Source organism: Aquarana catesbeiana, linkage group LG04 (assembly GCF_042186555.1).
Source record: "Aquarana catesbeiana isolate 2022-GZ linkage group LG04, ASM4218655v1, whole genome shotgun sequence".
Classification (NCBI taxonomy): domain Eukaryota; kingdom Metazoa; phylum Chordata; class Amphibia; order Anura; family Ranidae; genus Aquarana; species Aquarana catesbeiana.
This window is the reverse complement of record NC_133327.1, coordinates 132,613,316-132,638,435: the sequence shown is the minus strand read 5'-3', so window position 1 is coordinate 132,638,435 and position 25,120 is coordinate 132,613,316. Positions and strand designations below refer to the sequence as shown.

At 45.4% G+C, this 25,120-nt stretch overlaps 1 protein-coding gene across 1 annotated transcript in view; it reads right to left on the bottom strand.

The window, feature by feature from the left end:
• The window catches only part of DNER (delta/notch like EGF repeat containing), a 360,320-nt gene that overhangs the window by 110,188 nt on the left and 225,012 nt on the right, over positions 1-25,120 (bottom strand). The window contains exon 3 of the mRNA XM_073625661.1: positions 4,834-4,928. Coding sequence (XP_073481762.1) covers positions 4,834-4,928 — 95 coding nt within the window. The remainder of the gene's footprint in view (positions 1-4,833; positions 4,929-25,120) is intronic.

The following is a 25,120-nucleotide window of genomic DNA, read 5'->3' as shown; positions in this document are numbered from 1 at the left end:
GGGATTCAAGAACACAGGAAGGTATCAGCTTGTCACATCTAATTGTCAGATGAAAAGTTAGCAAGGATGCTGACAACCTGGATAAATTCCACTCCAGGCATACAGCATACAAACAAGATAGTGACCTATTTTTTTTGGCAATACACCTGTTTTTCTTATCATTTTCATATGTCAAAAATGTAGTTGCAATTAAAATACAAAAATATATCTAGAGCCTTCCCAGGGAGTGATCTTCTAAACAAAAGATTATTTTGGAGAAGAAAGGACAACACAGAAGCAGCAGAGGGAAGCAGTAGTTATGGCCAAAGCTTTTTTGGCCATACATCTCCTATGGATCACAGGAGTGCAATTTGTTCTGCACTCCTGTGACCCGTTTTCAGACGACAGCAGACTAAAACCGCTGTCAACTGACATCCCTCAGCCAGTCAAGGCTGGAGAAAGGTCTCAACTTTACAGTTAGGATCCACCCAGATGCCTGGATTGGCAGCTGGCTCAGCCTCTCAGCTGTGCCCCTGTGAGACTGAGCCAGTTGCTCCCTTTCCTCTCCAGCTCAGAGCTCTAGTGAGTGCTGGAGGGACAGAACAGAGAGCTGGTGAGTGACTGATGCTGCACCCACCTAGGTGAGTATAAGGTTTTTTTTAAATCTTTTTTATATACCCCATGCTTCTCTTTTAAAGAGTGTTTAATATATTGAAGTTTACCAATCCCTAGATGAGGTTGCATTCATTTTTTTTCAGGCTTCTAGTTATTCTGTAACATAACACTGCTACTGCCATCTCTTACATACATATCCACCCAGCAGGCTGCACAAAGATTTAACATAATGCACCCCCAGTTCCCCAGGTTCTAGTACCTTCTGAATCTAAAGCTGTTTACAGACTGGCAGATGTTGAAAACAACAGGAGGTGAGACATCTGTCAGTCCTCACTTGGATCAACAAAACCTGCTGATTATGCTGATAAAGTGCAGGCATGGTAAACACTTTGTTCCTTATTCTCCATAAAAAAGGTAAAGAATGACTCCGCAGATGACACCCAAATCCTGGGAAAACCATATATCCAGGCCAACAGTTCACTTTACTAAAGTGAAAGATTCCTGATTGATTGTTTTGTATCACTGACTTATCATTTCCATTTGCACTGCTTTACTTAATGATCTATGTGAGTTCACCAACTGCTGGCAATCTAATAGGCTACATCCAAATTCAGCAGTCAGTAACATGCTGGGCAAACATAACTGCTCATGCTGATCACACTATTCTATGTTTCCCATAGCACCCCTCCCTCTGCCAAAACAACTGAAAACAAGCAAAAGTCCAACATGAACCCAGAGGAAGAAGCCTTAAAGGAGAAGTCTGGGAGTTATGGAAGAAAATAATAAACATCCATACTCACCTCAATGCTGCACTATCAGTTCTAAGAATAAGTACTGAGAGATCACATGACCATTGATCACTCAGTTCTCGGTCTGTTCATAGCAGAGAGAAGTTCCTGGCAGTCACCACCCTCCGCTGTGCTCCTCTAGGGCGGGCTGGAGAGGGGACTAGCGCAGCTGACTTCCACTCTCAGCCACATGCTGAACGCCAGCTGTCAATCAAGCAGGGATCCTTCCAGAGCCTGGATTGGCTCTGTGACGTCATTTGATAGGCAACCAATAGCTCACTATAAGCTGCTATAAGCTGACTCTGGTTCAAAGAAGAGCAAAAATAAGTGCACTCCTGTGACCCACAAGAGAAGTATGACCAAAAACCCTTTGGCCATACTTCTCTTTTAATATGCTGCTTGCCAGTGTACACAACAATGAAATACAAGGTTTCCTATAACCATCTGGGAGAGTTTCCTGAACCTCTGTAGCTGGACAACTGCTGGTGGCCAAACCTTGCCAAACATAAATAAGAAAATGTTGTCAATGATTCTGTATAGTTAAAGTGTTGTAAAGGCAATGCTCACAATCACTGCCAGCCCCTCTGCTATGATAAGATGTACCACACCGTGTCTGTGGTGTTTTTAAATTCTTCTGCTAAATACCTCATTTCACCTTGCCCATCTGCAGTCACGTGACCGCCCGCCGCTCTCCTTCTCCGATCTATGCACTACAGATGGAGGGGCTAAGATCCCACGCTGACACCTGGTGGGTGGTCACGTGACTGCCCCCTGCTCTCCTTCCCTGATTTATGCACAACAGAAGGAGGGGCTGAGATCCCCCTCTGATGTCTGCTGGGTGGTCACGTGACCGCAGATCAGTGAGGTGGAAAAAGACATTTAGAAGGAGAATTTAAAAAAAAGAAGACACTGTGTAGTACATTTTGTCCTAGCAGAGGGGCTGGCAGTAATTGTGAGCAGTTACTTTACTGCCACTCGGAACCGCAGTAGAAGGGGCGGGCAGGGGTGGTTCACACACAAGAGCTGACAGGCAGGGTGGGAGGGCAGAGAGGAGAGCAGCGGGCTGGCGGAAGCACATAAACTGACCGCGGTAATCAGGGATCAGCAGCCATGATAACCGTGGTCAGGACACACAAGGGGACACAGGAACAGGCAGGATCAACCAGGCTTTTTACAGCATAGAAAAGGAAAAATGACACTGCACAAGTACTATGTGGTTTAACATGTTTTAAAGCAGTGGTTCTCCCTGTTAGTGGGTCCTGTCCTCAGGACCATCTAACAGGCCAGATTTTTACTATTACCTTGGGGAGATGCAGACTAGAATACTGCAATCACTGAGCAGCAAATTATATCACCTGTGATGTATTTCAGTTATCTTGCAAATCTGGCCCTGAGGACAGGAATTTAGAACCACTGCTTTAAAGGAAATGGGTCTTTTATTTAAGTTACAACGACTTTAAAGCTGATATCCATTTGAAAGGTGAACAATACACCGATGAAATAGATATACTGGAGCTGTTTTACCCATTAAAACATTTGTATTTCTGTCAATACAGTTCTGAGATTTACACAGCTCCACCACACAGCCTGTCTGGCAGGGCAAGAGATGTGATTTCACTTTACTGCAATTAAGTAATATAACCAAGTCCTGTTTTTTCCCCAGTCTGTGGCTGGATAATGATGAAGTAGTTAGAGACACAGGAAATCTCTCTAAAATCTCTGCCACTTCGCTCTGTCCATGCTATTAGCATATTCCTTGTTAGTTCCTTGTTGGAACTTCCACTTTAAGCACTCCTCGCCCCCTTACATGCCACATTTGGCATGTAATTTTTTTTTTGGGGGGGGGGAATGGGTGCCAAGTTTTGAGAGGGACTTCCTGTTCCACTCCTGCTTCCAACTTCAGTCCGCCTAGGTGACTCCTCCTCTCCCCTTAGGCGGCCCCTCCCTCTCGGCAATCTTCTGGGACAAGTCACAGGTCCCAGAAGATTGCCTGTCCACTCAGAGAGCGCAGTGCAACTCATGCATGCGCGGTATTACAGGCATCGGGTGAGGCGCTGTTTTTTTTCTTATCAGGGTCCTGTCGCAGGAGCAGGCGACATGGCAGCCAGTACAGGTGTAGGGGGCCCGGGCCCCAACAGGACCGCAGGAGGCCCCATGTAACTCCCACAGTCCCCACCGCATGGTCTCCTCCCATGCCTTCCACCCCCCACCCCCAAATTGTCCCCCTGTGCCCTCCACCCACCCGCAGTGTCCCCTTGTGCCCTCCACCCAGTGTCCCCTTATGCCACCCACAGTGTCCCCCCTGTGCCCTCCACTAACCCACAGTGTCCCCCCTGTGCCCTCCACCCACCCAGAGTGTCCCTCCTGTGCTATCCACCCACCCAGTGTCCCCACTGTGCCCTCCACCCACCCACAGTGTCCCCCCTGTGCAATCCACCCACCCACAGTGTCCCCCCTGTGCCCTCCACCCACCCACAGCGTCCCCCCTGTGCCACCCACCCACAGTGTCCCCCCTGTGCCCTCCACCCAACCACAGTGTCCCCCCTGTGCCACCCACACGCAGTGTCCCCTTGTGCCCTCCCTTTACCCACAGTGTCCCCCCATGCCCTCCCTCCACCCACAGTGTCCCCCATGCCCTCCACCCACCCACAGTGTCCCCCTGTGCCATCCACCCACCCACAGTGTCCCCCCTGTGCCCTCCACGCACCCAGTGTCCCCCTGTGCCCTCCACCAACCCACAGTGGCCCCCTGTGCTCTCGACCCCCCCACAGTGTCCCCTTGTGCCCTGGGATGTGTGCCTCATGCTCTGTGATGTGCCCTGCTGTGTACCGCCTAATGTGCCCTGTTCCCAATGATGTGCCCTACTGTGCCACATGCCCTGTGATGTGAGGCATGCCCTGCTGTGTACCTGCTGATGTGCCCTGCTGTGTACCTCCTGATGTGCCCTGTGATGTGCCCTGCTGTGTACCTCCTGATGTGCCCTGTACCCCCTGTGATGCACCATGCTGTGCTCAATAATGTGCCCTGCTGTGTACAGCATAATAAACCCTGCTGTGTGCCCTGTGATGTGCCCCATGCCCTGTGATGTGCTCAGTGCCCTGCTGTGTGCCCCATTATGTGTCCTCCTGTGTGCCCTGTGTTCTGTGATGTGCTCAGTGCCTTCCTGTGTGCCCCATGATGCGCCCTCCTGTGTGCCCCATGATGTGCCCTGCTGTGCGCCCTGTGATGTGCCCTGTGTTCTGCTATGTGCCATGTGATGTGCCTTTGTGTCTGCCCCATGATTTATGTAGGCGGGGCTTTGTATAGGTGTGGCTTGCGTGTAGGTGGGGATCACAGGGGGTCCCATGATCTTCTATTTAGTCTGCCCCTGAACAGAGGTGCATTAATAGGTGTCTTTTATACCTGCCTGGAGTTCAGCTTTAACATATGAGCATTGTATATCAAAACTTACTTCACTGATGTGTTCTCTGGAACTTCAAATGTCACCAGCCGCCCACCTGAGGAGGTATTAGAACTGGCATTTCCACATGCAACGTCTGCAATCACCTGCAATGACAGGAAAATAAAACCATTATAAAGCTATTTTTACGGACCTTACGCCCACTCCAGCAAAACGTCATATAATATAATAGCTGCCTATAGCAACTCAAGAAATCATGTCAAGGTGGAATGCAGTAAAGGAACCACCTAGGGTCTAGTCTGTAGCAATGAATCAGACTGCAACTAATACTTCAATGAGCAGGTATGAAAGGAAAAGCAAGTGTCTGAATTGTTGTCTATCATCCTTCATTCTTATCCTGAAAGTTGCACAGCAGACACATTTACAATCTGGCTACCTTGAGCTGACCTTTCAGTAACTGTGAAGGAATACATTCTTGACATATCACAATAAACAACTGAAGCTGGCAGCTGTCAGTCTCAATGGCAGAATAAGAGGAGAAGTAGTATGCTCAGGGATTCCAGGTAAAAAGTAACATTTTTCAGAAAAGCTCCACCTTTTATCATTAAAAAGCCATTCTTAAAATCCACTTCAATGACTTTGCCTAGGCTGAGATGATGTCATTACTCTGCTGCAGGCAGGAGGAAGCATTTCCTCAGTCTCCTCTCCCCCACTAACAGGACCACAACTCTGCAACCTTCTAGCAATTCGTAAGGTGGGAGGATGTAGGAAAGGGCTGATCTGTTTCAAACAATTGTAAGCATAACCAAGAACTGCAGAGGCATCAGAATGGCAGGGCAGGAAGTAGATACCGACCCTGAATAAAGCCTGAACAAAGGTGGTTAAATCCTTCAATCCTTGTGGAAAAAAAGCAGATGTAAGTATTAACAGGGGGAGTAGACTAATTGCTGTGAGAGGTAATACATACCTGAAAGTGTTAAAGCGGTAATAAACCACGGCAGTTAAAAAAACAAACAAAAAAAAAAACACCTGTAAGGCAATTGCATAATGTGCTAGTATGCATCGCATACTAGCACATTGTGAAACATTTGCCTTAGAATAAAGCCCTCCAACAGCATGCTGTCACCGCTGACAGGGCTTCCGTCTTTCCCCAGTCTTTCTCCCCAGCTCTGGCTCTATGAGTGGCTGCAGCCGCAATGATTTCACTCACACGCATTTGTGTGGGACCCCCCGGCTCCTGCACGAAGCTCTGAAGGTCCGGCATATCGTGACGTCACCGCCTGCATCCAGGGTGAATATCTCCTATACAGTGCACGTTTAGATGATATTCATTTTACCTACAGGTAAGCCTTATAATAAGCTTGCCTGTAGGTAAAAATCACAAAGCGGACTTTATTACCGCTGTAAGGCAGCCATACATGGATTGAAATTCGGCCAGTTCAGCAAGTACTGGCTGTATTTTGATCCATGTATGGGCAGGCTGATTGTACCCAAGTCAATCTCTCAACCGACTTGGGTACAACCAGCATGTCTGATTTTTTACATGCGATTACTGCCGGTGGCTATAGCCTCTAGCAGTAATCATTGTGTTCTCCCGGCTGAGGTTTCTGCGCCCCCTACCAACAGAACATAATAGTGCAGCCGGAGGCATTCCCCCATCAACACTGGCTGTGTCAATGGGGGCAGGACCATCTTTATTATTGATTGGACCCTGGGCAAACATTTCTTTGGGCCCCCCTCCATGCAATTTCGCTCTCCACCTGCTCTGAGACATACAATAAATAGCAGCTAGACTCAAAATCAGTTTACTGAATCAGATCAGGCAGGGATTGCGATTGGTTGCCAGAGGTTACAGCATATCATTACCACTCACTGACTGACTGTAGAGGTTACAACACGCATTACAGCTCACTGGTTAGTTGCTAGAGCTTACAGCACATGATTTCTGCTTGTTGATTGGTTACTCACTGACTGACTGTAGAGATGACTGTACATCAATACTGGATATAAAAAATACTGCGCTAAAGGATAGGAATAAAAATAAAAGTGAGCTGCAACTAAAAAGTTATATACGACACTGAACAAATATACAAAAACAGAAAGTCACGCTAAATAGTGAAAAGATCAATTAACATATGTTGCCAATAGTAGGTGCCAAAAAAATTGTTATACAAGTGACACAAACTTAAGAAGAAAGTGCAAAGTTAAATGCATCTACCTATAAATTATACATATTGAAGTGCATAAAAATCAATACAATTGAGTATTGTTAAAAAAGAAAAAAAATAGCAAAATTAAAATTAAAATTTCCAATGACTGGGTGAAATATAAAAAAGGATTGAAGAAACCCCCGGAGTTAATCAGTGTTACTAAAGGATGAATCCATATAGTGAAACATAAAAAGTCCAGTAAACATGTTGATCCAGAAAGTGATGTTTTGGTGAAATTCCACATTCAAGTGATAAGTGAAAAGGTATATCCTCCACCACAGAAAAAGCTGCCGCTTACCAGAAAACGGTGGTCCCTTATTATAGGGGACCACACTGAGCGAGTGGCTATAACCCCAGCCCAGGATCTCTCTGACAGGCACCGGACTCCTCAGCGTCAGCAGGAATGGTCAGCAGAGGTCAGTGGAAGGATCAGTGGATAAGCAATATTGTCACCATAAAAAACAAAAGGCTCCACATAGCGTAAATCCTTTACATTTATTAAAGTATCAAAAGACAAATGGACACTTACAGCACAAAGGATGTAAAAAAGCAAGATAAAAGACTGAGCTGGCCGGCTTCCAAACAGCCCGTAGCTTCCGGGACTGGACGTGCAGCGGTGACGTCAGGACGTGGCTCCTCCTGCCTACATCGTTTCGTCACTAGCGGACGTGGTGTACTCTCGGCTAGTCTCGGCTCCTCTCGCAGTCCCGCCCCTATGATGGACATAACACAGGTCCAATGACGAGACTGGGCGTATCTGTGAGCGGAGCCGAGACTAGCCAAGTACGCTCGGCTTTGTATATGTGGGCGGTGTTCGCTTCGCTCTGCTCACAATCAGCGGGGATCGGAGGATAACACGCACCCACAATTTTCCCCTGATTTTAAGGGGAAAAAACAGTGTGTTATACGCCGATAAAGTTAAGAGTTTGTTAATCTATGGGGAATTCTTACCAATGTATAAATATCTCCCAATAAAATTAATAATTAAATAATTTGTATTAATTTACAAGTATAATTATACAATTTCATACAGAACCGGGATTTCTGGTGATTAATATTTCATACACCCTGCCAAAGACATCAACACGGCAATAAAACTATTTTCCTTAATATTTGATAAATAACCCAAGGGTAGTCCAAATGACTATGTTAAAAAAAAACATTGCGGTAATCGCGCCTTAAGTTCAAAAACACAATATCTCTTGTCGCTTGGAAAAACAATCCTCTGAATTTCTCCAGCTGGAAGGAATACAAAGTATGTTTTGCGGAGTCAACAGATAAATTAATATTTCCTTCAAATTGATAATATCTAACATAGCTACCAGATTGAATGGGGCGATAAATAATTTCCCTGGGACCACAGGCGCCAGATTTGTTGTAATACAGGTTGATCCTGATTTCACTCACAAGCGGCTTCAACACACAAGACCAATAACGTGGGACAATTCTTAAATACTAAACTACCCTTCACACAGTATTGGATAAGATAAAATGTAAACAGTATAATACGATTCTTATAATTTTTCCTTCACACAGTATTGGATAAGATACAATGTATACAGTAAGATACAATTCCTTTGATTTTTGGGAAGAGAAAATATTATCAATAATTATATGGTCAGTATCTTACCACTGTTTAATCACTTTGCGCCCGTGCTATAGCCGAAAGATGGCTACAGCGTGGCGCTCAATTCTCGGGAGGGCGTCCCTGGACGTCCTCCTGTTTACATTCCCCTGCGTGCCGCCACGGGCGCGCGGCGGGGGAAATCTGTGTTGGCCGTGCTAAATGGCCAATCACAGCGGCCATTTAGCACTCAATCGGAGTGTCCAATGGGAGATGATCTCATATGTAAACATATGAGATCATCTCTTATTGCCGGCTATCCCTCCTCACACAGAGACAGCGTGTGTGGAGGTAGAGCTTCTGTGCTGCATCGGGAGTGAAAAAAAACAGTTACACTAACACAACACAGCGCCATCTGTCCCCAGTGCCACCTATCAGTGCCATCTGTCCCTATCGCCATCTGTCCCCAGTGCCACCTGTCAGTGCCATCTGTCCCTAGTGCCACCTATCAGTGCCACCTGCCTCCAGTGAACCCTTCCTCCAGTGGCACCTGTCCCCAGTGCCACCTGTGAGTGCCACGTGTCATCAGTGCCACGTATCAGTTTTATCTGTCATCAGTGCAACCTGTCAGTGACACATGCCATCTGTTATCAGTGTCACGTGTCATCAGTGCCACATATCAGTGCCATCTGTCATCAGTGCCACGTATTAGTGCCATCTGTCATCAGTGCCATGTATTAGTGCCATCTGTCATCAGTGCCACGTGTCATCAGTGCTACATATTAGTGCCATCTGTCAGCAGTGTCACGTGTCATCAGTGCCATGTATAAGTGCTATCTGTCATCAGTGCCACATCAGTGTCAAATGCCACCAGTGCCATGTATCAGTGATATCTGTCTTCAGTGCCACATCAGTGTTACATGTCATTGTCCTGATGCTCCAGGGCCTTCAAAAGTGTAATAGGTAGTGAACAAGTTAGATGTGTAATTTATACTCCTAGAACACCTGATGGTGCTCCCTGCATGTTGGGCCTCTCTATGTGGCCAGGCTGTGAAAAAGTCCCACACATGTGCTATCGTAATACTCAGGAGGAGTAGCAGAATGTATTTTGGGGTGTTATTTGTGGTATATATATGCCATGTGAGAGAAATAACCTATTACAATGACAATTTTGTGGGGGGGGGGGGACCTTAATTTTGCAAAGAATTGTGGGAAAAATGACAACATCAAAAACCTCACCGTGCATCTTACTAAATACCTTGGAATGTCTACTTTCAAAAAAGGGGTCATTTGGGGGGTATTTGTACTTTCCTGGCTTGTCCGCGTCGCAAAGTGTGAGAGCACTGAAATCTGAAAATTGGTCTGGACAGGAGGGGTGTTTAAGTGCCCAGTTGTCAAGTGGTTAAAAGATAAGGATGTATATTCGATTCATCCTAGCAGCAATGTCCAGAGAGATGGGGAGTGGTCACTTATTACCAAATTTGTGTTCATCCAGAGGGTGTATGTCAGCGTGTGGGTCTGTGGTCCTCTCTCTTGAATCATCTGTGTCTCCCCCTTTGTATAATGCAAAGTCTTGGATGGTTACCTCCCTCACTTCATGTTTACCATGTCATGATTGGTTGGTTCCAAATATGGTAGGTAACTGCCCTGATTCTCACAAACCAATCTGTGATCATGGTAAAGGTGTAATCAGAATATGATGTCTAGTGTTATTATGAAATGTGTTTTAACATGTTTCATGTTAATATAATATGGTGATTGCTGGCCTTTTGCTGTCCCCATCTCCTGTACCTTGCTGGCTATAAGAAATCTCTACCTAACCAAATATATTGAGATTGACAGAGATTTATGGAATTAAACAACATCACCTTTTAACCATAACAGACTGGTGCCAAATCCTTGTCAAATACATGGATGACTACAGTACACATTGAGTCTTACAAAATGCGTTGCAACATTGTAATTTAACATATTATATATTCATATCTATATAGGTACATAATATATATACATATACTCTTAGTTCTGTTTCAGCTTGTGACTGGTGTCCTTCTAGTGTATAATTAACTAGGCATCTTCTGCCATTGTCTGGGGAAAAGCAACACTGGGTTCTTTCTAAGGAGATGATCTCACCCTTTGAAATATTGGGGTTATTTACCCTGGCTTTCCTTTAATCAAAGGCTCTGCTATCTGGATCTCAATACACTAGTTTGGTTTCGTGTCAGGTGGCACCATTGTTCAGGTTACTCTGCTTCAACATAATGTTTGTATATTGACCTCAACCCTCCACTAGAAGATAATTTAATCAACCTTTTCTGTTTGGGGGGGGGGGACGCTCTCCTGGAATGACGACTCCTTGGCTGACTGTTTCATGAATTATGAAAATTTGTATGTATCCCGGCCATGACAAAACCATGCATGTTAAAGCGGAGTTCCGCTTAAAAAAAAATATTAAAAGTCAGCAGCCACAAATACTGCAGCCGCTGACTTTTAATAATCGGACACTCACCTGTCCCAGGGTCCAGCGATGCGGGTTAACGAAGCCCTGCTTGTCTCCCCCTCCTCTCAGTGGCGCTGGTATTGTTACTGTGCATGCACGAGCCATGTCGTGACTGGCAGGGCAATCATCTGGGACCTGTGACGGGTCCCAGATGATTGCAAAGAGGTAGGGGGGAGAGAAGATCTCTCTTCCGGTGCTGCGGTGCGCCGGAAGGAAGTGGGAGCTGGGACCCTCTAAAATGAGGGTATCCGCCCCCCCTAAAAAAAAATTACATGCCAAATGTGGCATGTCAGGGGGTCACCTTCCCTTAAAGCGGAAGTTCCATTTTTGGGTGGAACTCTGCTTTAAAGTATACCTTATATCAAGTCCTCTTTAAGGCAAATCATGGGCTAGCAGATCTTTAACGGCTTTGAAGATACGTATGTACCAGTACAAAGAAATTCCTCAGAACTCAGCTCAGATAGCCCATTTGGGACCTAATTAAAAACCTTTTCTAGCATTATGATAAAACAGAAGTCTCAGTTGCAGATGTATCGCTCTTTCCAAATGCACCTTCCTTGCTAATTATAAATTGATGAACTGCTTGCCAATCACAGGAGAAATTTCATCAAACAAGAGCTTACCTAGCTGAACAGTATTACATGGAAATTGTTCATGTAGTTCAGCCATTTTTCTTTGCTGTTTTACACATCAGTGATATGCGACTGTCCTAGGGAGGTAAACACGAAAAATATATCAAGGCGCAAACACTAGTATTATTAATGATTCCCCACAGATAAGTCACAAAGTCCATAAAAGTCCATAGTAATGATGCTCCGTGATGCTCTGTGCTCTTAGGCGGAGATTCGATGAACATAGAAGATTAATTGAGAAAGGTGAGAATCACCATAGTGTACCAAGATACTTTTTGGAGGTCCACCAAAAATCCACTGTCGGACTCCAAGTGTGGGTGATCGAGCAGATACCCAGATCTCTCCCTGTAGCTGAACGCTTTAAGAAACCGTGTGCTAGGGAAACCTTCTGGATTTATAATCTTGATGTTCTCTCGCCAGGAGGTTTGAACAAAGGAATCAAAATCGCTACTATCCTCTAGACTGTTTTCATTTTGTACCATTATTTAATACAGTTCTTCTCTTATATTACATATGTATATACATAAATTCACAATCATTTTAATCTTTATTTTTATTTTTATTATCACATCCATTCATATTTATGTTTATTTTTAATTTTCCTCCAGGTAATAGTCTTATGGGGGTGGCGGGCAAAAAACTTTATCTGTAATTATTGGTAGACCTAGAACTATTTACTTCTTCTCTATGCTCCCCGGCTACCAACTTTATAGCCCTACTATCCTACAGTCCCACACTTGTGGTCAAGTGTTGAATTGATGGTGCTATGTTCTAGTCTGGCCAGATACTCTTTGCGGTAATCATCAGTAATATCCAATTCTTGAGTAACCATTATATTATTACATTTTCAATTTTAATTTTAAGTGTAGTTCATTTTATTTATTATATCACATCGTTATACTTTACAAAAATATCTTATTCTTCCCCCTATTATAATTACATTGTTATTTTATATTAAATACACTATCGTCTTAACAATGTCTCTTCGACTGATCATTTTATTTATTTAATTTAGATTTTTAGTATTATCTTTCCTTTATTTTTCCTTTTATGTATCATGCAGCGTATACATTGTACCACATATATGTTCTTAACCAGTGTCAATTAACTTTCTTATTTATGATGCATTATGTTCCTTATGTATTGGTGTTCCCCCCTTTTTATATTTATTTAATTTGCAATTGACTGATATTAATCCTGAATTTACCAGTCCCTGTGCTTTTCTACGGATTTATCCCAATATTTATATATGATCCCATTTTTTACAATGGCTCCTCCCCCTGTATTTGCTATATATCCAGTTGTTATAGTCCTATTGATCAGCTTGAAAAAGAAGCGTGGTTGCCATACCATCCGCAGCATGCATGCTCATGAAACGTGTCGCATCCCAGGGACGTCACCCTTCCACACTATCCTACCATCTGCGTTCCTAGCCTCGCTCTGGATCTCCCCACCACACAGGCAGTGTCTTGCCGAGAAAGTTCCCTCGGCGGATAAGGACCCGCCCCTGTACTGCGCAGGCGCAGCGCCTGCGCAGTACGAACTACTATGAGCCGCCAAAGATAGCCGAAGCTCAAAATCTTCAATCAGCTGTACACGGCGCCTGCGCCCTAGGTCCGGGTTCAAGCCCCACCATCCAAGTGGACCTAGAGGGGGAATAAAAAAGAGCCGAGCGAAGCGAGGCCGTGCCCGAAGCCTGGCGAGCGAAGCGAGGCCGTGCCCGAAGCGTGGCGAGCGAAGCGAGCCCGCGAGGGGCCCTCTTACAGGCGCCATGTACAGCTGATTTTCAACTATTCACCTTCGGCTATTTCCGCCGGATCCTAGAGGGGGGTCCTTATCCGCCGAGCGGAACTTTCTTGGCAGAACACCGGCTTTCCATACAGCGGTGACAGACAGTGATTGCAAGCGCATTACAGTGATGGAACTACAGGAGTTGACTATCTGCCGATGACCTCTTTTGGGACCACTGATGTGCCCGTTTCTATCCCACCTATGTGAGTTGCCCATTGTATGTGCTATTAAATTGTGTTTAATTATACACTTATAGGCGCCTCTCTCTCTGTTTTCTTTCCAAGGCCAGTGTGGCTCTCTCATATGTCACTGCAACAAGTTCAACTCTCTCCAAAACCTTTACTTTTTAGTTTTGCAAAAAGTAGGGAAAGGAGGGGACGTCTGTCAGATTTTCAGATTTTTATATGCAGTGGAGATCTCCAGTTGCGTCCTTTCAGATTGGAAATTGAGGGGAATCTCTTCAGTGCAGTCACACTGCAGCAAAGGACTTATTTTTCCATGAAAGGAAAAGGGTTAGAACCTGTGAGGTTATTATTGCTAACTATAGGTGAGATGGAGCTGTATGTGCGTATGCCGGAGTTCAGCTTCAATATCGACAAGTCTAGCTTTTCTTTTTTTAAAGTCATAGTAAACACTGCTTGTGACAGTTGTACCTATAGGTAAGCTTATAATAAAGTTTACCTGTAGGTACAAGGAATATCTCCTAATCGTGCACCGTTTAGGAGATATTCACTGTTTTTGCAGCTGTTGACATCACTGGCGCATACTCAAGCCATTCGCTCAGGGCTCTGTGCCACAGCCGTGACTCCCTTGCGCATGCGCAGGAGTGACGTCATCGCAGCTTGGCCATTTAAACTGCGAGAGCCCACGAACTTGGAAGGTAGACTGGGTGAAGATGGAAGCCCTGTCAGTGGTAACAGCACACCACTGGAGGGCTTTGTTTTAAGGTAAGTCTTTGAGTTGGATACATTTATCCCTAGCAGATATCATCAGTTTAGTATTTTGAGCAAGCACATCTTCCCACTCCTCCAGAGAGAGTAGGGATATCAGTTTTCCACTTCTGAAACAATAGAGAAGTCTTAAGCCGGCCATAGATGGTTCGATTCTCAGCTGATTCTGTAGGAACTGGCCGAGATTTGAACCATCTATGGGCAGGTTGTGTCAGGGATCTGTCAGCACCAGACCAGCACATGTGCGTACGCCTATGCGCCGGCGCGCCCCTGTTCGGGCAATACAGCAATCTCCAGCTGTTACTGTGCGTCAGCGCGGCGTTCGGGCGCGCGCGGGTGCGCGGCACATACGCGCGCGCGTTCGCATTAGCGCCGTTTGGCGCCAAAAGGTGCATAAAAGTTCTCCTGCTGCAGGGATGCGCTGCTGTTTCGTCTCAGCTCTGTGGATCTGCTTAACCTGTACCTGATTGATTGATTACCCCTTTGACTCGGCTTGTCTGACCATCCCTTCTTCTCCAATCCGACCCGGCCTGCCTGACCCTGCTTCTGCATCTACCAATACCGTTGCCGACCTCTGCCTGCCTACCGACTCTGCTTCTGCCTGCTGTATTAACCGCCTTGCTACCTGCTGATCCGGACTGTCTGACCCTGCCTGTGCCTGCCGTTTGCTGCTGTGCTGTTGCACCCTCTGCTCCTGCTCCAGGGACTTCTGCATTTGCATCCTCAGCGCTACAGCCTGCTGCTTCCTGTTACCACCTCACCTGCAGTCCAGCCATCCCTGGAGGGATCTCTACTCTGCTCCAGCATCAGAGCTTTTCATCTCAACAGGCACTCCTACCCCACTGTGCTCACAAGACCACTGTCCCCACTCCAGTGGCTCTTGAACCAGCGTTGTATGAGAGGTCTTCTCCTACAAGTCAGGCTCACTACCAGGTACCTAACAGGTTGATTGGGTCGACTTGGGTACAACCAGTTTGTGTGTTCTCCTGGCAGGGACAGCTCCCTCCGCCCCCCTGCTAGGAGAACACAATAGCTCAGCAGGAGGGATTCCCCCATCAACACTGACTGTGTTGGTAGGGGAATCGAGCGATTGCACCATCTATGGCCGTCTTTAGCCCCATGATGGGTAATAAGGCATGAGTTGAAGAAAGGTGCCACACTAGCTTTTAGAATGCACTCAGAACACCCTTTAAAACATATGGGTGCTTCAAACATTACTATCTGAACATACCCTTAATAGTACAGTATAATTACCCCTGTGGCAATATGGGAGCTGAGACCTCATCAGGAACTTACCTTCTCAGAGGACAATGGGTTTTAGATATGGGTTTTACAGGTCCAGTCTCTGTAAAGGAGAGATTGGGACACCACTGACCTACTGACTTTGACTTAAATTTTTTTCTTCTCTTTCACTCTTTTATGTTATCCTACCTGTGCTCTTTCCCTGTTGTTTATGGCTGATTGTATTCAGGGCTGTAATGGTGCGTTAAAATTATACTGCTAGCAAAATTTACCTACCTTCTCTGAATATGGATAATGATAAGAAATGGAAATCACACAAGGGTGAAATGATTCATCATAGGGTGTATAAATCTCTGTGTTCCGCGGACATCAAATCACTTAATGAAAGCTAAACAAAACTGCAGCTCGGAATAAAAGCATCTTTCAAAAGGTTGTTTAAATAAAACAGTTTCCCAATTGTTGTGTTTAAACAGCAGATTACATTTTAAAAGCTTAGAGCCGCAGGCATTTGTGTGTGAATTTTTTTGAAGAGAAAGTGGAAACCTCCACACACACCATCACTGCTGGGGCAAGTGGACTCCCTGCTAAAAACCTCAATTGATTTGCTTTGAATAGCACTTTCTACCACTGCTTGGAGAGCTGCTCGCTTCTATTTGGTGCAACAGATCCGTCTTTGGACAACACATCTTTTTTCAATGTAAGCTGTGCTTTACAGGCAATACCTGGACTTGAAAACCTAGGGAAAGCTAATCAGACAACTCAAAGACTGGGTTTCCACCACACAGAGAGACCTCACAGGCTAACAATGGAGGCACTTGGAGAGGTTTTCTACTTTTTCTCTGACAGAAAAAAACCTCTTCATGTTCTTAAAGGAACTGTACACTTAAAGACCTAAGAGAGAACCCTCAGGTAAGGAATTTATGTAGCAGGAAAGCTGAAGGTTCCATGATAAACACTCCTAGCAGCAGCTTTTAAGCATTTTTTTTCTGTTTCCAGCATGCCCCAGTCAATGACGTCACAAGTGGGCGAGGTCACCCGGTGACATCAACTAGTGGCCCTGCCCCTTCGTTTATTTAACAGTGGGAGACAGTGGAGCTGTCATTCGGTGGGAGCCAGCATGGATTTTTTTTCCAGGACAGCGGCCAGCGTTCATGGTGATTGACAGATCTATACCGGAATTTTTTTATTACTATTTATTTTTTGTACATCACGGGACACAGAGCACCACAGTAATAACTGTATGGGTTATACGCCACCTTCAGGTGATGGACACTGGCATAATTACAGACAGGAAGTCCCCCTCCCTATATAACCCCCTACCACACAGGGAGTACACAGTTGAAGTTTGTGCTAAGAAAGCTCCCTAGAAGGGCCTGTCAGGGTCAAGGAGCTGCGCAATCGGATCGATTCAGAGAGCCAGAATGAAAGGCTAAAGTGTATGGTAACCAAGCCTCGGTACGGAAGAACGAGGTTTTGCCTGTAACGCTTCTCTTTGAGAGCTGGGCCCTGGGATCCAGCACCTTGGTCACATTCTCATACCATAGGTTTACTCTGGCAGGGCGCTATACAGGTGCAAGGCAGTGGACCCTACACTCAAAGGAGACCCCCCCGTCCTTGAAGGTCTGGCATGACTCCAACCCGTCGTGATGGGTGAAGATTGGGTCACTGTGAGTATTCCAGTTAGTACCCTGCGGCGAGAATAGTAAGTTAAAAGAAGATCCTGGGATATTCCTATGGACTTCTTTTTCTATGAGTAGATGTTGTCTGCCTGTTCTTATTTTTTTCAACCACTAGAGGGTGACATACCTAGTGTTTAACATCCCATGCTAGCCTCTATGGATAGTTGTGTCAGCAGTACCTGTGGAGGGGTCTGCTCTCCTAAGCTCCTAGCAGCAGCCACTTAAGGGGGGAAGAAGGAGGGAGAATCTAGGCATCAGTATACTCCCCCCCTCCCCCCCCCCCCGGATCCCCAAAGTGTGTCGCCGCGCTTGCTTGTGCGAGCGCTCTCCTCCTTCATTTTTTTATGGACTGAGAGGTTGTCACGGGGGGCGGGACTGCGGGCGCGTGCATGTGGATCAGCGTGGCGTGGACCGGCGGCTTCTCATAAGCCATAGCTGTGTACAGAGCTGTGACGGAGGGACACAGAAACGGTCCAAGGGCATGTAAGCGCTGGGTGATTGGCTACAGACATATTCAGACCCATCTACTCAGCATCTTGCTGTGGCATTTGATGGCAGCATATTAACCATTGCTAAGACTGAACTCAGCAATAGATGCATGGTAATAGTACCTCTGCTGTGTGCTTAGGACTATGTATTCCCAAAAGAAGGGGACAAAAGCAGGGAGAAGGGGCGCAAAAGCGCAGTGGTCAGGGTCTGAGCACCCTAGTCATGCCTCCACAGTATCATCCTCTCCTGAAAGTCCTGTAGCGGCTGACCAAGCTGAGCCATTGGACCCGTCAGGCATTGTAGCTACCTCCAACACTCCACCTCTGCATACATCACTAAGCACAATTTGGCTAAAGTCTTGGCTGGGTTGGAGGGAAAAATAGCTAGTTTGTTTGCATCCTCCTCCCGGGCTTTGAGGAAGCGTGAGAGATCCCCTTCCCCTGTCCTGGACCCGGCATCTGCACATCAGGAGTGGGTAGAGGATTCGGATATGCCCCCGAGAGACCCACTAGGGCAGGAGGATGGTTCCTCATTGGAGGATTCTATCCCAGAGGAGTCTGTTTCAGCTTCACAGTCGCAAAAGATTGCTAGTTGACTCACTGAAAGTGCGTTTTGGTTATAAATTACCTTTAGCAGAGACGACTGAAGCTCCCTTCTCCTCTTTGGGTTCTCTAAAACCTCCCCAGGGTTCACACACTTTTCCTATGCACCCGTTGCTGGAACAGCTTATTTATGCTGACTGGGATCATCCAGATAAACTTTTGCGTGACCGTGTGTATGCAAAGCAAACTTGAGCGGAATCCCGTCGGAAATGCCGTCATATCTTTTTCCGATGAGAAATCCGCTCGTGTGTACGTGGCATAAGAGTCTTACTTGTCCAGTAGACAATGTTCAGGTGTTTAAGGACCCAGCAGATAAGAGACTGGAGACACTGCGCAAAGCCTCGTTTGCCATGGCTGGTGCAGTTGCACAGCCTGCAGTGGTGGCAATCGGCGTCTGTCAATCCCTTAAAGACCAAGTGAAACAAGTCATCAAAGGGGAAGAGGTCCCGGATCTGGCAGAACTGCCTAGGGCCCTTTGTTTTGTGGTTGACGCTATTAAAGATTCTTTTCATCAGATGTCTCGCCTTGCCCTTCTGTTGTTTCATATGCGCAGGGTTTTGCGGCTTAAGCATTGGTCAGCAGAGTTGCCTTGTAAGAAGCTGCTGACTGGTTTTCCCTTTCATGGGGAATGATTGTTTGGGGATGACTTGTAAATACAAAATAAAAATCCAAAAAATCTCGGGTGGAAAGAGTACCCTTCTTCCAGTAAAAAGAAAGCGTAAGCGTTTCTCTTTCAAACGTTCTGCCTCTCCATAGCCAGGGACAACGGCCTCCAGGCAGTTACGATGGCCTCCGCCGTCAACTCCTAGAGGAAGGCCTCAGAACCAAACGCAGGGCCAGAAAAAGCACTGGGTCAGAAATCTGCAAAGTAGAGTCCCAAGGCCTCCTTATGAAGGGGCGCCCCTCTCGATCGAGTGGGGGGAAGGCTTCGACAGTTTTCAGGAGTCTGGCAGGAGGAAATCCAGGACAGATGGGTCATCTCCACAGTGTCTCTGGGATACAAACTAGAGTTTCGGGAGTTTCCACCATCTTGCTTCCTAAGATCAAGCGTTCTCAAGGACCTAATAAAAAGAAGGTCTTTATTCCAGGCACTAGACCGACTGCTGTCTCAGGTGGTGATTATAGAGGCTCCATTAGGGGTTGGGGTTTTATTCAAACCTCTTCACGGTGCCAAAGTCGAACGGAGATGTCAGACCTATTTTGGATCTCAAGGGTCTAAACCAGTTCCTAAACGTTCACTCGTTTCACATGGAGTCAATTCGCTCTGTAGTGTGCACTCTAAGGGGAGGAGAATTCCTATCATCAATAGACATCAACGATGCTTATCTCCATGTTCCAATATTCCCCGCTCACCAGAGATTCCAGCGATTCGCAGTAGAACAGCGACATTTTCAGTTTGTGGCCTTGCCCTTCGGGTTGGCCACTATACCTCGAGTATTTACAAAAGTCCTGGCTTCACTTCTGGCGAGACTAAGAGCCCAGGGTATTGTAGTAGTGGCATACCTAGACGACCTGCTGCTGATAGGTCAGTCCGTAACAGAGATCACAGTGTGGTAAACATGGTCAAATATCTGGAGCATTTAGGTTGGATTCTCAACCTAGAAAAATCATCCCTACGGCCAGTAAGAAAGCTGGAATATTTGGGTCTAGTTATAGATACAAACCACAAGAAAGTGTTTTTACCCCAGGCAAAAGTTTATGCTATAAGAGAACTGGTTCACAGGGTCAGGACCAGGGTGAGTCCTTCCGTTCGCCTTTGCATGAGGTTGTTAGGAAAGATGGTAGCTTCATTCGAAGCAGTTCCCTATGCCCAATTCCATTCAAGATTACTGCGAAATAGTATTCTATCTGTTTGGAGCAGAAAAAAACAGGATTTGGATTGCCCGATGAGCTTGACTCCAAGCCTGCGTGTGTCTCAATTGGTGGTTGTTGCAGAAGAACTTGCAGAAGGGAAAATCCTTCCGATGCCAGCCTCTTAGGCTGGGGAGCTGTCTTAGAAGGGAACTCTGTCCAGGGGAAGTGGTCGGAGTCCGAAAAAGCCTTGCCCATCAACATTCTAGAAATTCGGGTGGCACGTCTGAAAGAGATAAGCCATATTCTGGCCTGGGCAGAAGAGCATGTTCCTTGCCTGTCTGCTGTGCATATTTTTTGAGTCACCAGCAATTGCTTCCCGGAGAATGGTCTCTGCATCCCGACATTTTTCTGGCCATATGTCAGAAGTGAGGTACCCCGGACGTGGACCTGGTTCAACAAAAAACTGGACAACTTTGTGTCAAGGACAAGGGATCCGCTTGGGACAGATGCCTTAGTGACTGCGTGGGATCAATTCTTACTGATTTATGCATTTCCTCCAGTTCGTTTGCTTCTGCCTCTTCTACGCAGATTAAAAGGGGAGCGGAAGCTAGTAATCCTAGTTGCTCCAGCTTGGCCCAGGATATCCTGTTATACGGCGATCGTGAGGATGGCAGTAGGGGATCCTTGGACTCTCCCGTCCCGCCCAGACCTGCTTTCGCAAGGGCCAGTGTTCCACCCTGCCCTACAAACGCAAAATTTGACGGTTTGGCTGTTGAGGCCCTCGTTCTAGGACGTCGGGGTCTTTCAGGCTCAGTGGTAACTACCCTGATTAATGCAAGGAAGCCGGCCTCTAGGGCTATCTACTATAGGGTCTGGAAGGCCTATGTCTCTCGGTGCGAAAACAAGGGTTGGCATCCTCGCAAGTATGTCATAAGTAGAGTTCTCGCCTTCCTACAATCAGGAGTACAAATGAAACTAGCCTTGAGTACTATCAAGGGTCAGGTCTCGGCCTTGTCAGTTTTTTTCCAAAAACCTCTGGCTTTGCATTCTTTAGTTCGGGCCTTTATTCAGGGAGTATCGCATATAAATCCACCGGTTAGATCACCTCTGTGCCCATGGGATTTGAACCTGGTCTTGTTGGTCCTTCAGGAGTCTCCTTTTGAACCAATATGTGAGGCTCCATTGGTCCTTTGAGAAAGAAATTGGTATTTTTGATTGCAATAACCTCCACAAGAAGGGTTTCTGAGTTGGTGGCTTTCTCTTGTAGCGAGCCATACTTGATCCTTCATAAGGATAAGGTGGTCTTACGTCCTCGTCCATCCTTTTTACCTAAGGTAGTATCCAGTTTTCATGTGAACCAGGATGTTTCTCTACCTTTGTTTTTTCCAGAACCATGTTCTGCAGAGGAAAATTTACTACATTCCCTTGATGTAGTAAGAGCGGTTAATTTCTATCTGGAAGCAACGGCTCAGATACGAAAAACTGACACTTTGTTTGTATTACCAGAAGGCCCCGGAAGAGGACAAGCAGTGTCAAAATCGACTATTTTTAGGTGGCTCCATCAGGTCATTATCCAGGCCTATGATTTAAAAGAGAAAATTTCGCATGTTCGTCCTAGAGCACACTCTACCAGGGCAGTTAGTGTTTCTTGGGCAGTTCATCATCAAGCCTCCATGGCTCAGGTTTGCAAGGCCGCAACATGGTCATCAGTACATACATTCACGAACTTCTATCAGGTGGATGTAGGTCAGCAAGAGGATGCCACCTTCAGGCGCAGTTTTCTGCAGGCAGCAGTATAGGTCCTCACGTCTGACAGCAGTCTGCATTGCTTTTTTGTGTCTCCCTCCCCTCAGATGGCAGATGCTCGCTCTCCGCCCCCCCCCCCCCCCCCATTTTCTGGCCTGCCGGGCTACATGCTCATATGAGGATCTAGTATGGATTTTGGAGGGAACCCCATGCTTTTTTTTATAATTTTGGTATGGGGATCCTCCTAAAATCTGAACAAGGCCTGTACCAAACCCCACACAGTTTAAAAAAAAAAAAGTTTAATTCGGGATTCTTTTGTTTACATTCAGCTGACAGCTGATGATTCATCAGTTGTTAAGGACACGGCGGCCACCCACTCCTCAACAACCCCCTAGTGGCTGCTAAACACCAGCACAAAATGTGCTAAACGCCAGAACAAAAGCGCTAAATATGAGCGTTTTTGTTCTACCATTTTTCTTGCCATTTATAAAAGCTCCTAGTGTGCATGGAGTTGCAAAGTCTCCAGCATGTTCTCCAGCTTTCATCTCACCTGCAATGCTGGTATCTTAGCTCATCCATCATAATTAATAATAATATACTTTTTGTTTCTCAGTCAGATATATTTGTACTAGGAAAATCTGCTTTTTCCTCACTTAGCTCTTATAGGCTTACACTCACTCTGTCTCACTCTGCGATTTTATAGTTCCATTTCCCCAGATATAATTCTCCAATCATCATATTCATGACAGTCCTCTCTGGGTCTCTAAAATACAGAACTGAACTTGCTTGTCATGATTGCTCACTCAGTAGCACTTCTGTTTTGTGGTTATGCAATACTCAGTTCAATGCCTCAAGGAACATATTTAGTCAATTCTTTTTTTTTTTGCCACTTCAGACGACCTTTTCGGGGGACTTAAATCAACTTTACAGTTCATTTTCGTTTAAAAGACCCTCCAATGTCTTATCATCGTGGCCTTTTGCCATATCAAAAAAAAGCACTATTTCGTACAACTTCCACTTCTTATTTCCTCTAGCATACTCCCCAGAGTCTCCATATTACAGATCTCCTCTATTGCGTCAAACCACTCCCATATCTCTGGGCTCTCTCTCCTCTGCCAACTCCTCGGTATCGTTCTTTTTGCCGCGTTCAAAAGCTGCGGGACCAGTGACTGCTTGTAGTTATTTAAGTCTCCCGCCCCCCCATGGAACAGGACCTCCCAAGGGTCTTCTACTACCTCTATTTCCGTGATCTTCTTAATTAGGACGAGTATTTTTCTCCAGAAGTTTTTAATTTTGGGGCAGCTCCACCACAGGTGTCCCATTGTACCTACTTCTTGGCAGCCTCTCCAACAATTGGATGACCCTTTCTGGTATTTACTTATCTCTGGGGTAAGGTAGCTTCTACTGATGCATTTGTAATTCATTTCTGCCGTTCAGGTGTCAATTGCTGAGTTGGCGCTCATTTTCAAAATTCTTTTAATTGTGTATATATCCTTAGTGCCTAAATCTCTTTCCCATTTAACCAAAAATGGCGGTATCTCCAATTTTCCTGAGGTCATCAAGATTTTATATATCTGAGAAATTATATTTCTTGGAACTTCCTTATCGCACAACCTTTCAAAGTCTGTCAATTGTTCCCCAGACCTGATCGGGTGTGGTAATTTATTAACAAAGTGACTTAATTGGAGATATCGCCATCTCTCCAATCCCCGTGTTTCCCTCCCGTGTGTAAGTTGCTGAAGTGACATAATTTTACCTTCTTTCATAATTTCTCTTAATTGTGTTTTTCCCCAAAGTGCTTCTTTTTCTCTTATATTCTCCATTCCTGGTGTAAAAAATGTATTTACTATTAGTGTAATCAACGGTGAGTTGTATTTCCCATTAACTTTCTTATATACCCCATCCCATATTTTAAGAACATTTCGTGTTATTACATGCGTACTATTATCTATTAATCTAAAGTGTGGGGGATTCCAAATAATGGTGTCTAATTGTGCTTTACTAAAATTTTCTTCTATTTTCACCCACTTTTTCAGCTTTTCCTTCCTCGCCCATTCTACCACCCTTGATAGTACTACTGCTTTATAATAAATCTGCACATCGGGCACTGCCAGGCCGCCATCTTTTTTCCTTTGTTTTAACATCTGGAAGGAAACTCTCGGTCTTTTGTTTTTCCAAATGAAGGTCATAATTATTTTTCTTAACTTCCTCTCAGATAGTACTGGGGGAGGGGCACTGGTAGCATCTGGAAGTGATACATAATTTTGGGTAATAAGACCATTTTAATGACGTTAATGCGTCCTATCCATGAAAGGGCCTTACAGGAGAATCTATTACAGTCCAGTCTGACCGAGTCAAGTAAGGGCATATAGTTAATAGTAAACATCTTCTTGATTGAGTTAGTTAGTTTAATACCCAGATACTTTAGTTCCTTGGTCCATTTGAAACTAAATTCTTTTTTCAAGGTCTTGCTTACATTTATGTTTAATATTTCTGATTTATTCATATTTATTTGAAAGTTAGATACCTCTCCATATTTCCTCACTGCTTTTACAAGGTTGGGCATAGTAGAGACCGGGTCTGTTACATAAAACACGTCGTCCGCAAATGCTGCGACTTTGTGTTCCTCCTCTCCTACCTTAACACCTCTAATATCGGGATCTCTTCGTATTGATGCCAACAGGGGTTCCATAGCCAAGACGAAAAGCAACGGGGACAGGGGGCACCCCTGTCTCGTACCGTTTTCCATCTCGAATGGTTGAGATGTTAACCCATTGATTTTTATTACAGCAGTTGGATGGTGGTACAGAGTTTTAATCCTCCGAATCATTTTAGGTCCCAGTCCCATAGTCTCTAAGGTCTGAATCATGAACCCCCAGTCTACTCTGTCAAAAGCCTTTTCGGCATCAATTGACAGAAGTAGTCCTGGGGGCCTACTCTCCTTCATTTTTCCCAATAAGAGAAGAGTCCTAACCCCGTTGTCCCTCCCCTCCCTGTTAGGGACAAACCCTACTTGGTCTGGGTTGACTAGTGAGTTCATAAATTCCTTCAATCTTTCTGCCAGCACTTTTGCATATAGTTTTGTGTCGTTATTCAGCAGAGAGATTGGACGATAGCTTGAGCATAATGTTTTCTCTTT